The sequence below is a fragment of the Phascolarctos cinereus genome, unplaced genomic scaffold (genome assembly GCF_003287225.1).
Source record: "Phascolarctos cinereus isolate Bilbo 61053 unplaced genomic scaffold, phaCin_HiC Scaffold_4;HRSCAF=312, whole genome shotgun sequence".
Lineage (NCBI taxonomy): Eukaryota > Metazoa > Chordata > Mammalia > Diprotodontia > Phascolarctidae > Phascolarctos > Phascolarctos cinereus.
Window position 1 is genome coordinate 332785068 of NW_027555847.1, and position 16213 is coordinate 332801280.

At 37.8% G+C, this 16213-nt stretch overlaps 1 protein-coding gene across 1 annotated transcript in view; it reads left to right on the forward strand.

Moving 5' to 3' along the window:
• DEPDC1B (DEP domain containing 1B) overlaps positions 1-12364 on the forward strand; it is a 112268-nt gene extending 99904 nt beyond the window's left edge. Inside the window, exons 9-11 of the mRNA XM_021007292.2 lie at positions 605-781; positions 7688-7873; positions 11332-12364. Coding sequence (XP_020862951.2) covers positions 605-781; positions 7688-7873; positions 11332-11493 — 525 coding nt within the window. The 3' untranslated portion in view covers positions 11494-12364. The remainder of the gene's footprint in view (positions 1-604; positions 782-7687; positions 7874-11331) is intronic.
• Positions 12365-16213: the final 3849 nt, after the last annotated feature.

Sequence of the window (16213 nt, forward strand, 5' to 3'; positions counted from 1 at the left end):
TAAGGGTGCTCCATCATTTCGCTAATGTCTCTAAAGTGGCTTGAACTACTCATGGAAAACTGCTACATAAATATAGGTCATGGTGATGGTTGTGATTTCTCAGATTTGTTAACAGGCAGTTTGAAACCATTTAGGAGAGGGGGCTTTTAAGAACTGCTTTTTATAAGCTCTGTCTTTTATGAACTGTCTTTTTTTTCTTCTTGAGGAAAATGAAATGCTCATCTCAGGCGAGCTGGAATATGAGGAGCGGCCCCTCTGGGTTTGAAATATGTTTGGCCAGAAGTGTATAGTGTTTGGGGATATGCCTTTTTGTCCATGTTTTTACAGTTTTCATTTTAATTATGAACTTGACAATCATCAACAGACATAAAAACATTTCAATAGACAAGAACAAAAAAAAGAGAACTGTATATGAAACCATCAACTTCTGCTGAAATGTGTATTTTGAGTTATTGTGAATTTGGTAAGGTAGACACAAAACCTCTGCATTGTTTCTTCTGGAACATTCAGTTTTGTTTCATCTACATTAGGTGCCAGGGGTTAGGCTTGAAGTGATACTTTATCTGTTTTTCTTCTTTACAAACTTCTTTTCTTCCCCTTCCAGATGGTTCAGACGTTTTCACGTTGCATCCTGTGCTCTGAGGAGGAAGTCGATTTGGATGAACTGTTGGCTGCCAGACTGGTGACATTTCTGATGGACAATCACCAGGAGATCTTGCAGGCTCCCTCTTCCTTGCAGAGTGCAATAGAGGATCGAGTAGCCCATCTGCGAAGGGTCCAGGTAAAACTAATGAATAATGGTAACAGCTAGCATTGATGTCACACTTTAAAGTTTATCAAATGCTTTCTATGTTATTTCGTCTGATCCTCACAATGGCCCTTTGAGACAGATGCTATTATTATCTTAATTTTGCAGATGAGGAAATTGAAGCAGAAAGATCACTTGCCAAAGGTTGCATAGTTAATAAGCACGTGAGGGAGGATTTGAACAAGTCTTACTGACTCCGATTCCAGCAGTCTAATAATAATAGCGGGCATTTTTATATAGCACCTACTATGTGCCAAACACTTTGCAAATATCATCTCATTTGAGCTTCACAACAACCCTAGGAAAGAGGTGCTAGTACTGTCAATATTTTGCAGCTGAGCAAGCTGAGGAAAAGATAAAGTGACTTGCTCAAGATCCCACAATTTGTAAGCATTTGAGGTCATGTTACAACTCAGGACTTCCTGCTGCAGGCCTACTACTCTGTCCATGACACTCCCTAGCTGTCTGTTATACTATAGATTTGGGAGTCATCCTTGTAAAGTGAGATTTCAGGTGGTGGGACCTGATGAAATCACGAAGAAAGAACATAGAGCTAATGGAAGAGGGACAAAGTGCTGAGGAACACTAACTGTAACAGGACATGAGAGGATAATTATCTAGCAAAGGGGACTGAGAAAGAGCAATTAATCAATAAGTACTTACTCTGTACCTACTATGTACCAGGTGCTGGGAATAAACAATAAAAGTCTAGTGAAATCCAGTCCTTTTGGAGGATTTTTTATTCTCCTGTGGGGAGAAGGGGCAGAATTTGAAAGTTTGAAAGATGGGTTTGTTTTAAGGCAAAGAAAACGTCCGAGAGATAGAAAGAGAAGTAGAGAGGGAGTGTCACAGATGCTAAGTTACTGGAGCTGCTTGGGAGAGAGAGTGGTATCAAAAATTGCAAAGTGGTCAAGGAGGATGAGGATTGAGAACAGGCCATTGGATATAACAAGTAAGGAGGTATTGGTACCTCTGGAAGAGTGGCTTGAGTTGAATGATGGGCTTGGAAGCCAGATTGCAAGAAATAAGTAGGTGATGGCATAATGGAGACAATAGTGTGAATGACTCTTTTGATGAGTTTGGTAGTGAAAATTAGCAATGGGAAATAGGGTAGTAGTTTAATGGGACAACAGTATCCAGTCAAGGTTTTTAAAAGATAGGGAAGATATAAGCTTTTTTGTAGTAATCAGGGAAATCTCCATTAGATAAGGGAGTTTGGAGATGATTGATGACAAGCTCCTGGAGCAGACAAGAAAGGAATGAAGCTCAAGACTGGTATAAGGGTTGGTGTTGCAAAGAAGAGGGACCAACTATTACTCAGAGAGTGCAATAAAGGAAGAGAGGATAGGGAAAGAGGTAGTGGGTTTTTGAGGAGAAGAAGGATCTCATGACTGATGGTCTTCTATTTTCTCAATAAAGTAGGAGGCAAGGATATCTACTAAAAGGATGGAAAAGGCTTTGGAAGTTTAAAAAGAGAGTATTTGGTCATTGATGAAGACAATCAAAGAAGAGCAAAAGTTATGCTTTGCATCAGGGAGCATCTAGTTGTTCTTAGATAATGTACATTTGTAGTAGATCTGAGTACGGTCCTTCAGGGCTGTTCAGCAGCTCAGGGGTAAGAGCATAAAAAGGCCATGTTTAGGGTGACCCAAACTTGAGGATTAGCAGGGCATAACGAGTACTCAGTGAGGCCCAGGAGTCAAGGGTAGAAGGCAGTGTATAGTTGAGCTGGTGAACCATAGGATCAGGATTGCAAAGAGAAGAAGTGATGGAAAGGGAGAAGAACAGATGTTTAATTATTAAAAGAACAAGAAGGGATAGAGGGCCGGGAGACTGTGATGAAGATACAGGATAGCTTTAGGAAGAGTGAGGATAGTGGGGTATAATCATTAATGTGGATTGTATTGGAGAGGATTTGTAGAATTTTAGAATGACTGTGGATCAAAATCTAAAATCAAACAATGCATAATGTAGAAGCATTAATCTTTGTAGCTCTCTAAGTACCTAGCATAGTATGTTGACTGAGATGGATCCTTAATCAATGTTTGATGCATGCATGAGTGAATGAATGGATGGATGAATGAATGATTGAATGATGAAATAAGTACAGGCATACCTCAGAGATATTGCAGGTTTGGTTCTAGACCACTACAGTAAAGGATATTTTGGTTTCTCAGTGGATATAAAAGGTATCTTTACACTATACTGTAGTCTATTAAGTGTAATAAGTACAATAGCATTATGTCTAGAGAAACAAAGTAAATGTCTTAATTAAAAAGTACTCTATTGCTAAAAAATGCTAACCATTATTGAGACTTCAACGAGTTGTAATCTTTTCGTTGGTGGATGATCATGCCTTGATGTTGATGGCTGCTGAATGATCAAGGTGGTTGCCTAGCTTTCAGCCTATCTCTGCTTTTGACATGCCTTCCTCACTAAGCTTAATCATTTCTAGCTTTTCATGTAAAGTGAGGGATGTGAGACTCTTCTTTTTGCTTGAACACTTAGAGGCCATTGTAGGGTTATTAATTGGCCAAATTTCAATACTGTTGTTTCTCAGGGAATAGGGAGGCCCAGAAGAGAAAGAGAGATAGGGGAATGACTGGTTGGTGGAACAGCCAGAACACACGCCAATATTTATCAATTAAATTTGTCGTCTGATGTGGGCATGGAAACAATTACAATAGTAACATCAAAGATCACTGATCACAGATCACGGTGACAGATATAATAATAATGAAAAAAATTTGAAATATTCTAAGAATTACCAAAATGTAATATAAAGACACAATGTGAGCACGTGCTGTTGGAAAAAATAGCACCAATAGACTTGCTCAATATAGGGTTGCCACCAGCCTTCAATCTGTAAAAAAATGCAGTATCTGTGAAGTGCAATAATGCAAAACACAGTAAACCAAGGTATGACTGTATGTTGTCTGCTGGAGCAGGGGAACAGTAAAGAAGAGAAAATTTCATTTTCTTCCACTTAGGTGAGAGATGGCAGGAATTGGTTGTGCTCAAGTGATGAATAAAGAGGTAGGCTTCTTCCCTTACTAACTAATAGATGTGGGTGGTAGCACAAAGTTTCCCCAATATAGCAATGGCTCTTTCCTATTTGAAGTTCCTTGGCTGTGTACGCTCACTGATAGCTGGGATCTTCATGTTTAAGTACAACTCCTAAGGGGATTGAGTCTGTTTTTTTTATTCTGATGGAATTTTTCACTTTAAACCAAACTTAGACACAACCCTTGCAGTATCTAAATAACAAAAGGCAAATTTAAAAACAACCTCACTTATAAATTTTATTCCATCCATATTATACAAATAGCTTATTCAGTGAGAAAGATATGATTGCTCTCAATAAGTGTTTTATAATGGGCCCTGATATTGGATGAGTTAGCTCATGAGATGCTTCACAGCAATTTTCATTTTCATAGTTACTGTAATAAGGAAGCATTTGGGGGGGATTGTTTTGGTTAATCACCTTTCTGCTTAAAAAAAAGAATTTAAGAGCTTTGTTTTGTTTTTAACTTCGCTGAGCTTTGTTTATGAATGCTTTTGTAATTTTACTAGAATTACAGAAGAACTTTAAAAAATTTTGATAACATAATATGTACTCTATCACGGGAAATGAAGTGAAATTAAAGATAGCTATCTTTTTCCTTGCCTTATTTCCTGTATTTACATTTGATACTTTGGCTTTCTTGTCATGTACAGTCTTGTTAGTTTTACCAAATTTTCCATAACTAGTTTTGGTGCCCAAAACAAAAGCAGGATGTGTCTATGTCTGTAAATGAACACTTGGTTATTTTATTATTATTCTGTTCGCTAACACCATTGACTTTTATCATTAGGTGTGTTCAGTGATTGTTTCTGGGCCAATAAAAAGCCTTTTTCATTTGAACACTAGATTTTGACTGGTTTCCCATGGTCCTCAGTTATCGCCCAGGACATGCAGCCAAGTAGGCAGATAGGGTTAGCTCTGGGTGTTTCTCATTGCCATGACAGCTTCCTTTCTTTACAGCACCACAGGGTTCTGTAAAAACTGTTTCAGAAACAATAATAAAGTGTAACCTCCCCACCCCACCCCCGTTTTACAAATGAGGAAACTGAAACCCAGGGAGACGAAGTAGCTGGTAAAGCGTCACACTGTTTCCTAGTACCGTTCCAGCCTCCTGATTCCTTGTTCTTTTCATTAGATCTCACTAGTCCTTTTGCACAGTGAATTCTGTACTGGATATATGTATAAGTTTCAAGTGTTTCCTCCAGTGAGTTGATACTTCTTAAAACAATTAATATTTAGCTAACACATTCCATGGTGCTGTTAAACACTCTTCATTATAACTAAAGCCAGAATTCCTGAATTGACAAAAAATGTCACAGCAGCTCACCTTCTGTATGTACAAATAATTCAACTCACAATCTGAGGACTTGCCATATTCTAGGGTCCCAGGCTGGGTGCCATAGATAGGAAAACAAAATGAAAACGAGTTCCTGCCCTCAAGGAGCTTATATTACACTATTGGGGGAAAACAGTGCATATACACACACACACACACACACACACACACACACACACATACATGCATGCACCCAGATATATGTAAAATATACAGAGTAAATACAAATCAGCTGGGGTAGGAGGGAGTAGACAGCATTAACATCTGGGAAGCTCAGGAAAGGCTTTCTGTGAGGTTTTTTTTTTTAATTTATGAAATAAAACAAACATTTCTATAACATAGTATAATAAAAAAAGATGATTGCATGTGAAACTGCTAATCTCATCATGACTACTTGCTATGCCTTTTAAATATATAATAAAGTTATCATGTAAATTTCTTTCTTTTTTCTTTTTTTTCTTCGCCTGCCCTAGAGATGGCTACCATTAGACGCACACATGCACATCTATTTATCAGTTCTTTCTCTGGATACAGATAGCATCTTCATATGTCCTTTGTAGTCCATTTGGGTATTTATAATAGTCAAAATGACATTTTTTGCACAAAACTGTTCTTAAAGTAATATTGCTATTGCTACCTGAGCTGTGTTTTTAATGAAGCTAGTGATTCTGAGATTTGTAGGTGAGAAGGAGGTACAGTCCAGGCACAGAGGACCACCTACGCAAAAGTGGGAGTTGGAACGTTGTGTATAGTAAGTAGATGGATTTGACTGGAATATAAGATGCTTGGAAGGGAATAATGTGAGACCATTAAATAATATTTGTACTATTTTACTCTAGTAACTCAGCACCATAATGATATTAGTTAGTAAGTTGGAGATCAGAAAGTTGTCCCTACTGATGATTAATTTAGCTGCAGATAACTCATCTCATGAAGGTTTTGCTGCAGTGTGCACTGAATAAAATCAGGAAGTACTGAATTTTTGAATACATTTTCTCATTTTCTATAATACAGTGATGTTATCATTTCATGAAAGGAAAACAGAGTTTAGGTAACTTTTTAAGATTGCATGCCTCAGTAATGGCAGAGCAAGGTATGGAGTTCTAATCTTTACTCTGTTAGGCCACTGAGGCTTGCTCCCTGAGGATTTAGGACCACCTGTGTTAAAACGAACAAATACAGCCAAATACCCACAAAGTCCCCCTCTTGATTCTGGGAAAGCATCTTGGTAAATTATGCAAGGGATTTCTTCCAGTAAGGCTTAAATTGGCTTGAGAAGTTTTGTCCAGAGTCTCCCATTGCAAATGCCCATCTAGAGAGGCCTCCTTACTCTTCATCATTTATCTAACTCTTTTCTTTGACTCCCAAGTTAAAATTGAGCCAGCTTTTGGGCCCCATTGCCTAGGGGCCCATCTTCCTAATACATTTTAGCTAAGACATCTAATAAACTAATCTTTCCTTCTGTGTTAATGGGTTTTTACAGTATGCCCTTTATTGGCCATCATATTTTCATTTTTAACAGGGGCCTCTTGAAGACAGTTCCTTAAATGAGCTGGAAAAAGGGATGAGTAAGGGAGATAGCATCACGTAGTGGGATGAGTGCTCAATTAGGAGTCAGAAGATCTGAGTTCAAATCATAGCTTTTCTGGGCCTCAGCTCATCATCTGTAAAATGTGGGAGTTAGAATTTGGAAAGACTTAAGTTTGATCATTGCAATAACCAGTTACAATTTCAGAGGACAGATCATCAATAGTCTCAAGATGTAGACTGAGACATACATGTTTGGACGCAGCTGGAACAGGAAATTATATTGCTTGATAATGCATATTATTACATGGGTTTTATTTTTCTTCTTTTTTTCTACCCATTTGGGAGTCAGGTAGAAGAAAGAGAATTAGAAATGCTTGCAAAAATAAATAAGATACAAAATTTATTTTAACTATTTGCTGAAACCAAACATTGTTTCTTAGAATTTAAGCAAGAATTATATGAAACAAATTGAGTTAAGTTCTTCTGAATCAAACTCCAGTTTGAAGCGTTATACCCTAAGGATAAATTATTTTGAAATGACAGAAACACTTATCTGATCCCCTGGGATTTCAAGAGGGCAGCTAGGTGGCGCAGTTTGGATACAGTGCTGGCCCTGGAGTCAGGAGAACCTGAGTTCAAATCCAGCTTCTGACACTTATTGCCCTGTGACCCTAGGCAAGTCACTTGGAAAACTAGGCAAACCCTGTTTACCTGAGTTTTCTTTTCTTAAAATGAGCTGGAGAAGGAAATGGCAAACCACTCCAGTATCTTTGCTAAGAAAACCTTAAATGGAGTCAGAAAGAGTCAGATACAACCAACTGACAAAACAAGAACAAGGAATTTCAGGATTGATACCTGGTATGCTAATTTAGAGATATGCAAACAAATTTTTCCAAGCTCTGTGAAGGAGTATTATTTTTTTTCCAATAACTTTGTTTTTTCTCTTTAGATAAAATACCCAGGAGCGGATACTGATGCAACTTTGTCTGCCCCACCATTTTGTCGTCAGATTAGTCCAGAAGAATTTGAATACCAAAGAGTATGTGGCTCCCAAGAACCCCTGGCAGCATTGCTGGAGGAAATCATCATGGATACCAAACTGTCAGTCAAGGATAAAAAGAAAAAACTGAAACAGGTAAAGCAAAAGGGAAGAACAAAGGACATTTCTAATCCTTTTTTTAAAAACCGATTTTCTTTGTTTTCTTTTCACGATTTTGCTTTATTTATTTTCTGTCTCCTTTGAATTTCATATTCTGAGTCATACTGGTTTTGTTATATGTATTTATTCGGCCCACATACTACAGCTATCATGTTGGTCTGCATAGTTGGAATCAGTTCCAGGAATTCCTCTGTCTAATGTGGATTTATTTTCTAATACACTCCTCATTCAGAGCTTTATTTTTCTAGGATTGTGCACGTCGCTCAGGTAGGTGGTAAGAGATGGGTGAGACGAGTGTTTGATCAGAGTTCTAAAGGGGGCATCAAATGGAAACAGATGAATCATTTTTTCCTTCCCCTGAATAACAAAATATTTAAGAAAGGGCAAAGTGAAAAAGCAAGAAAAACAAACAAACAAAAATTCAGTAGTATAGTCCCAGGCTTTATACACATATGCACACAGTGCTTTAAAGAAGGGAACAAATCCCCAAAAACTAAAGCATTTAGGTGTGTTCAGAGTAGCAGGTATGCTGGTATACCTTGGTACATGGACCTCTATTGACTCTTGCCCTTCCCTTTAGCAGAAGTTCTTAACTTGGGGTCTGTGAACTTGTTTGTTTGTTTTTTAAGGTATTTTTATTTATTTTGTTAAATATTTACCAATTGTAAATTTTTTTTGACATTCATTTTTTAAATTCTGAGTTCTAAATTCATTCCCTCTCACCTGTCCCCTCCTCCATCACTTGAGAAGGCAAGCAATATGATATTGATGATACATGTGAAGTCATGCAAAACATATTTCCATATTAGCCATGTTGCAAAAGAAAACACACACACAAAAACCCAAGAAAAATAAAGTTAAAGTATGCTTTCATCTATACTCATAATTCATCAGTTCGCTCTCTTTATAGGTGGATAGCATTTTTCATCATGAGTTCTTTGGAATTGTCTTGATCACAGTAGCTAAGTCTTTCATAGTTGATCATTGTTACAATATTGCTGTTACTGTGTACAATATTCGCATGGTTCTGCTCATATCACTCTACATCTGTTCATATAAGTCTTCCCAGACTTTTCTGAAACCATCCTGCTCATTTCTCATAACACAATAGTATTCCATAACAATTCTATACAACAACTTGTTCAGTGATTCCTCAACTGATGGGTATCCCTTCAATTACCAATTCTTTGCCAACCTGAACTTGTTTTTAAAAAATATTTTAATAACTATATTTCAATAATTGGTTTACTTTGTAATCCTATGTATTTTATGTTATGTATCTATAAATATTATCCTGAGAAAGGAGCCCTAGGTTTCACCAGACTACAAATTGGGTCCATGACACAAAAACTCACCTCCCTCAGGGGAAGGACAAATGGCAATGCTCACCCCAGAATGTGTTGGCCTATTGGGCCCATACTTTCTGCACACCTGTGTTCATTCTCCAAGGACAAGAAAGCATCTGCATCAGCTGCCTTTGGAAGCCTCTCTTCTGAGTTCCCATGTGCCCAGCTATGCTCCCCCTCATACAGCTCCTAGGTGAGATCTCAGATGCCCCTTGCCATTGCTGTCCTCCTTCCCCTGAGGCTCTGCCCTCTTCCCTGCTCCTCTGTCTCCCAAGCTTCTTCCCACTTCTTCTCCACCACACTGCTGCTGTGATTGTCAGTGGTACTGCCATCTGCCCCTGCCATTGCCATTGCTGCTGCTGCTGCTGCTTCTGAGAAGAGTCATCATTCACTGGAATGAAGAGGACTCTGATGTACCTTCAGGCCAATCTACATATAAATGAATCCTTTCAAAATTTTTTTTAAATGAATCACCTCAAATTCAATCTTTGTTGAGATTTAGAAGTCATCTTGTGTTTGTTCAGGTGGAGAAAGCCAATTTCCTGTTTTGCCGCAGGTATTACCTCATGTCGTCTCCGGTACTCTAATAGAGTCATACAATGTTAGATGGACCTTGGAGAGATCAACTGCCCTGAATCCTCATTTGATGTAGAATGAAACTGAGCTCTAGAGAGAAAAGTCACCTACCTGAGGCCACACAGCCAGTCAGTGGCAGATGTTTAATTGTTTTTCTGTTAAATATATTAGAGACAATTGGGTGAGATAGATTGAGCTCTGGATGTGGAGTTACAAGAAAATGGTTTGAATCCTGGCTCTAATAGCTACTATTCCTGTAGTGTAGGGGCAGCTAGGTGGCTCAATGAATAGAGCACCAGCCCTGGAATAAGGAATGTTCATCCTCATGAGTTCAAGTCTGACCTCAGATGCTTACTAGCTGTGTGACCCTGGGCCAGTCACTTAGTCCTCTTTGCCTCAGTTTCCTCATCTGAAAAATGAGCTAGAGAAGGAAATGGCAAACCACTTTAGCATCTTTGCCAAGAGAACCCCAAATAGAATTGCCGACACGACTGAAAAGACTCGACAACAATAACAACAGTCCTGTTCCTTTTAGCAAGTCACTTGTTGTCTGTGCCTAATCATCTTCCTCAGCAACTGAGGATTATCATATTTTTACCATCTAGTTCAGGAGAGTGTGGCAAAGAAACTGCTTTGTAAACCTGAAAGCACTATAACCATGTGAAATGGATTACTGTAATGACAATAGAGCTTTTCAACTTAGAATAAGTTTATTTTGAACAATTTTCTTGTGCTGGCTCGAACTGTTGTTTAAGGGTTGAGTAGGTGTTTTCAGGCTGGTTTTGTTTTTTTAAGAAAGCATAACCAAACTTAAAATAGTGATTGGAGAAATTAAAAAGTTCTGAAACATGCATGGTTTTATAGATTACAGCAGGAACATTCAGTTCTTCAAGCTTTATTCTACAGTCATACAGTGTGAAGGATCAAGGAGAAAAAACATCGAAAGGGTGTAAGCATTTCTTAAGAATTGTGAAGCAGAGTGAACTTCTGTTCTGGGCTCAGGTTGGTATGTTTGGAAATTTCTGGAAAGGAGCTTTGGAACAGAGAAGTACAGAAACTCTAATTTGGGACCACTTATTTTCAGTACCATATAACCTCATAGCAGTTAAGCAAGTCATTTCAAACCAAAGTAGTAAAATGTCTTTGGAGATTGGAAAACCAAAGGAGGAGGTTTTTCTGACACTTGGGTCTATTTTTTGGAAACTCCAGCAGCTCTAGAGTCAGGAAAATGAATAGAAATGGAATTTTATTTTAAAAATACACCTGGACAAAATTAAAATTGAATATATGCTTGTGGAAAGATGTTTAAAAAAATAGGTTTATGACAGAAATGGGATTGGGTGTGAGCTGTTTTCAGTCTTTTCCATATTTTTATCCTGTTCTTTTGACAAAGCCATAAGTCACTTTTTAAAATAGTACTTGGAAAGTATGGATGACAATAGTAAAGCACTCAATGTAAATTCTACTGACCTAATTTTTGTTGGATCTTACTATCTGATTTTTTTTTTTAAGTTTCAGAAATCCTATCCTGAAGTCTACCAGGAGCGATTTCCCACACCAGAGAGTGAAGCACTGGTGTTTCCAGAAAAACTAAAACCGAAACCACAGCTGCTGATGTGGGCACTGAAAAAGCCTTTTCAGCCTTTTCAAAGAACTAGAAGTTTTCGGATGTAACTCGTTCTGAAATCATTAGTGATCTCTTTTTTGAGTGCCTGAATTTGGAAGAGAGGACAACATATGCATTTTGAGTACTGAAATATATGAAAAAGGTTATCTGATTTTAAAAAATGATCTTGAGCCATTACCAGTATTTTTATAAGCTTTGATTTCTATTTTTTATGTACAATTATTTTCACAATTATAGGCCAAGTGTTGTGTAGGAGGATGAAATTGGAAATTTTAAGAATGAGGTGTTTTAGTTCTCTTTAGTCATTTCTTTTAAATGTTATTTTCTTCAGTGAATTGTGTATAAGTGTGAGTGTGCGGGTGTGTTTTGTGTATGGGTGTGTAAAAGTTATTAGCTCTTGAGATACTTGTAAACAAGTTTGAAAAAGTGATTGTATGTACTTGAATGAGAACAAAACACTGGGTATTGTTACTATGCTGTTACTGCCTCTACAACTAGGTATGGTTTCTACTGTACAAATTCTGTGACTTTTCTTAACTGTACAAAGGTTCTTTAGGCCCTGTGCTGGCCCTTAGTTCCTTTACTCTTGATATATTGGACATCAAGATGAATTTCAATAAACTAACTCCCCCCATGACATATCATTCAGTATTTGTAAATCTGCCTAGAATGGCCGAATTTGGAACCTGGCCAAAGATGGAAGGCTAAACAAGATAAACTGCACCAGGTCCTCTCAGCCCTGTAATTTCTCGTCAAAATCTTTACTGTTTTTCTGTGAAAAACACAAGTGGGAGAAGGGCAATGAGACTGAGTCCTTTCACAAATCCATTTTTCCGAACCAACACAAATCTTTTTGGAAGGGTGTGGATGTATATATGTCTAAGTGAATAGGTAAATAAAATGCATTTTTTTCCTGTGGAGTTGTTATGCCTTCTTTTATATACACATGCACTTCTGTTACAACTTGTTACCAGAGGTCTCAATCACCATTGTCTATATCACTGCATACACTTGTTTATTTATGTAACGAAGAAGTAGGAGTTGGATTCCAGAATAATAGCTAGCAATAGCTAATATTTACATAGCTTACTATATGCTAAACATTGTGAGAAGTGCTTTACAAGCACTTCATTTGATCTTCATAACAACCCTAGGAGTTAGGTACTCTTATCTCTGTGTTATACATGAGGATTATGAGGCAAACATGATTAAGTGACTTGCCCAGGACCATACCCCACCTTTTAGGAGAACCCCTGCTTTTAGGGGGGGTCTGTTCCCCTTTCCTGTGAAGCAGCCCTAGCTTTAGAATTGGAATAACCTTTGCTGTTGAAATTGTTTTATTTCTCTCTTTGTACCTCTTTTACTGCTACTTCCAATAATTCTCACTTGTCTGTGATGTGAATTCCAAACAATCATCACATGAAAAGAAAAGGTGAATTATCACCAATCCACTACTTTTAACCTGTAGAGTAAGATAACAGTGGCTTTGCCACCCTCACACATCAAAACCCACTATTTCCCCCAAAGTAATGAGATTCTAATGGATTATATGGCCTGCTTCAAGATTTCAGGAGATATAATGCACATTTCTAGCCATATTATCAGTCTTAAAAACATGTCTCCCTTTATTTTACTTTGCTACTTCTTAGTGACAAATCTTTAGAACCTGAAATCACCTCATGAAAAGTTTTATAAGGATCTATAAAGTCTTCTGAATTGTAGGTTTTAAGAATATTAGTGAGACTCCAGCCATCCTATTGTTTCATTGTGACACAAGGAAACAGCTCTGCCATCTTTACTAATACATCATAGAAATAAATATGTGTTGTCAGATCCCCTCAGTGGACATGAGTTCTTTCTGGAAACAGAGCAAAAGGCCTTTTTATTCCCATGTTATTCTTGCCAACACAGATCAGAAGAAAGATACTTAAATTGTTCAAGCCTCAATTAAATATTTGCTCAATTCTCATGAAAATGAAATAACCTTTAGCTTTTGCTCTTTCAAAACAAAGTTTTATTTGTTCAAGGAGACACACAGAGCTGTCTTTTGTTCTCTACTCATGAAGGGTTCTTATCACTGTCAGTAGAGAAGGCTGCCAGCCACGGCTTTGCTTAAATTTGGTGTCTAAGATCTTCTCCAGTTTTTTCTTTATCCTCCCAAGGAAGCTCTGGATTTGTGTGCTTTCTCAGTTTGTGACAAGAATTCCCCTGAAGACAAGCATGGAGAAAGAGGTAGACTTGGCCAAGTCCATAAATTATCCTTATTTTGAAATGGGCACAGCTGGTGACATTTCAAAGAGAGATCATAATTGATTCTCAAGATCCTCCACTGAAATAAACAGTTCCCTTAGTCATCCTCCAAGGCCTGGTCTGAGAGGGCTTTTTAATGTCCTTCTTTAGCTGAATAAAAGCATTAAATGAATCTGTGAAGCTCCCTACTCTACTGTGTAACCCCATTCAGCCACAAAAAGCATTATTTTCATCTGACTAGAGCATCACTGTTCAATTAAAGATCTTGATTATATCATGATGGAAAATTATTTTTATGTTCAAAAAAGAGCTTGAGCTTAATACTTAATTAGAAAGCGAAACTTCACAAGATTCCATTGCTATGCATAGAGCATATAGACCAGTTATACTTTCTTGCATAATCAAGTAATTGAATAATTTCACCTTTCTTGAAAAATCAAATTATTTCAGCTGTATTTCCAAATTTGGGGTGAATTAACAGATATCTAAAAATCTTAATCTTTTTTCATTTCCTATTCATTTACACACACATACAGCCCAAGATTCATTCTTACAAAATGCCAGTCACCAATTACTTGTAAGCTCAGATGTTTCGTACTAAAATGTGTGGGGACCCTGTTCTAAATACTGCAACCAGAAATGGACACCTGGCTGATCTAAATGCTAAGTTGTGACCCATTTGTATGTTGTGTTTGAGCCACATTTGTTCAGCCCTGAGATATGCCTTCCCCAAAGGCAGATGCAAGCACATGCAAATGTGTGAAAACTCAGAATGGTGAGTAGCTGAATTCCACCACCTTGATCACACATTAAGATCTGCCAGGACTTCTCTTGTGGCCGCATGCTTCCTTGATGCAGTGGGGTGATGGTTTGGGATAAGATATCACCTTCTCTGTGAAGCAAAGCACTGATCTTTATGCCTGATGCTATTCAACTTGTGAACCCCAGATGATAGCAAGCATTATATGAACTGGTATCTTTGCCAGAGATGCTGGCAAACACAAATTGGGAACATTTGGTTGTAGAGATTTGCTAGAACATTCCCTCAGTTAATATTCTCCATATAGAATGTTTTCAGAATTCCTGGTCTGAATCCCACATCAGTGTTCCATCCCCATGGCAACATCTCCAGCCTATCAGGCTTTTAAAAACAAGTCCCCTGGGGAAGAGGAGGGATATGGAGGTGAAATGGCAAGCACTAAAAAGGCGCATGCCCATATGCCCAACCCTTGGTGAGGCACACTTGAAGAAATGGAATATATTCCACTCCTTGTGTCTATGCCCTTTGCATCTGAATTTTATTGGGGGTGGGGGAAGGTCTGTGTTTGCGAGAGAATTTGGAGTGTAGGGCCTAGGACAGAGTCTCTTAGGGACTAATAGAGCAAAGTAGGAAACAGAAGAGGGAGGGATTAAAAATGGTAAATGAGGGTCCAGTGACTAGAAATTTTGCAGGCCAAATTGGGGAACTTAATGGTTACTGAAAATTCTTTGCTAGGCTCACAAAAAGATACAGGCAGCATGATGTAATGGAGATTGCAGGATTTAGAGTGAGGATTCAAAATCCTGACCTCGGTGATAATTATATCCTGTGTTATCTTGAGCAAGTCACTTCTCTGTTCCTTAGCTTTTTAATCAATAAAAAGAAGGGAAAATGAGAAGTGGACTCCCTTCAAACTCCAGAACTATGATTCTATAAAAATGTTCTAGCTCAGTTAGATGCTAACTCACCTAAGCTCCCTCCAAGACACATATAAAAATAAAATATGGAATTAAAATTATTTTTTTTCTGATTTAGCACAATGTGTACTTCGTTGGCTTATTCTCATTTGTGAGGTTGTTTTACAGATTCCGCTCTTTAAATAACATTCTGATACTTAAGGGAAAATGATAAAATATCTCTGGCAGTTTTCAACTTTCAAGCTCTGTATTCTGTGCTGAAAAGTAATAAACCTATTTCCTTGCAGATGAAACCTGACTGAAGGTAAAACTTAAAATTTGATAGCTATGCCTAAGTAGTATGTAATTTACTTCTGAAGATGGGTTAAAGGATTGGGAAATGTTTAGATTGAAGAAGAGAAGTTTTAGGGAGATCATGGTAGTTGCCATCCTATATCTGAATGCTTATTATGTGATTAGACTTGTCTTGCAGGTTATGGAAGGTAGTTCCAAGACCAATTGGTAGCAATTTAAAGGAGGTAGATTTCAGCCCAATTAGAAGGACAAACTTCCAATAATTAGAGCTGTCTAAAATATGTAGGGACAGCTAGGTGGTGCAGCAGATAGAGTATTGGGCCTGGAGTCAGGAAGAGCTTCCCGAGTTAAAATCTGGCTTCAGACACTTACAAGCTGTGTGACCCTGGTCAAGTCACTGTTTGTCTCAGTTTCCTCATCTATAAAATGAGCTGGAGAAGCATCAATAGCAAACCACTCCAGTATCTTTGCCAAGATACTGGCAGATGGAGTCATGAAGAATCAGACGTGATTGAAATGGCTAAACAATAACAACAACAAAATATA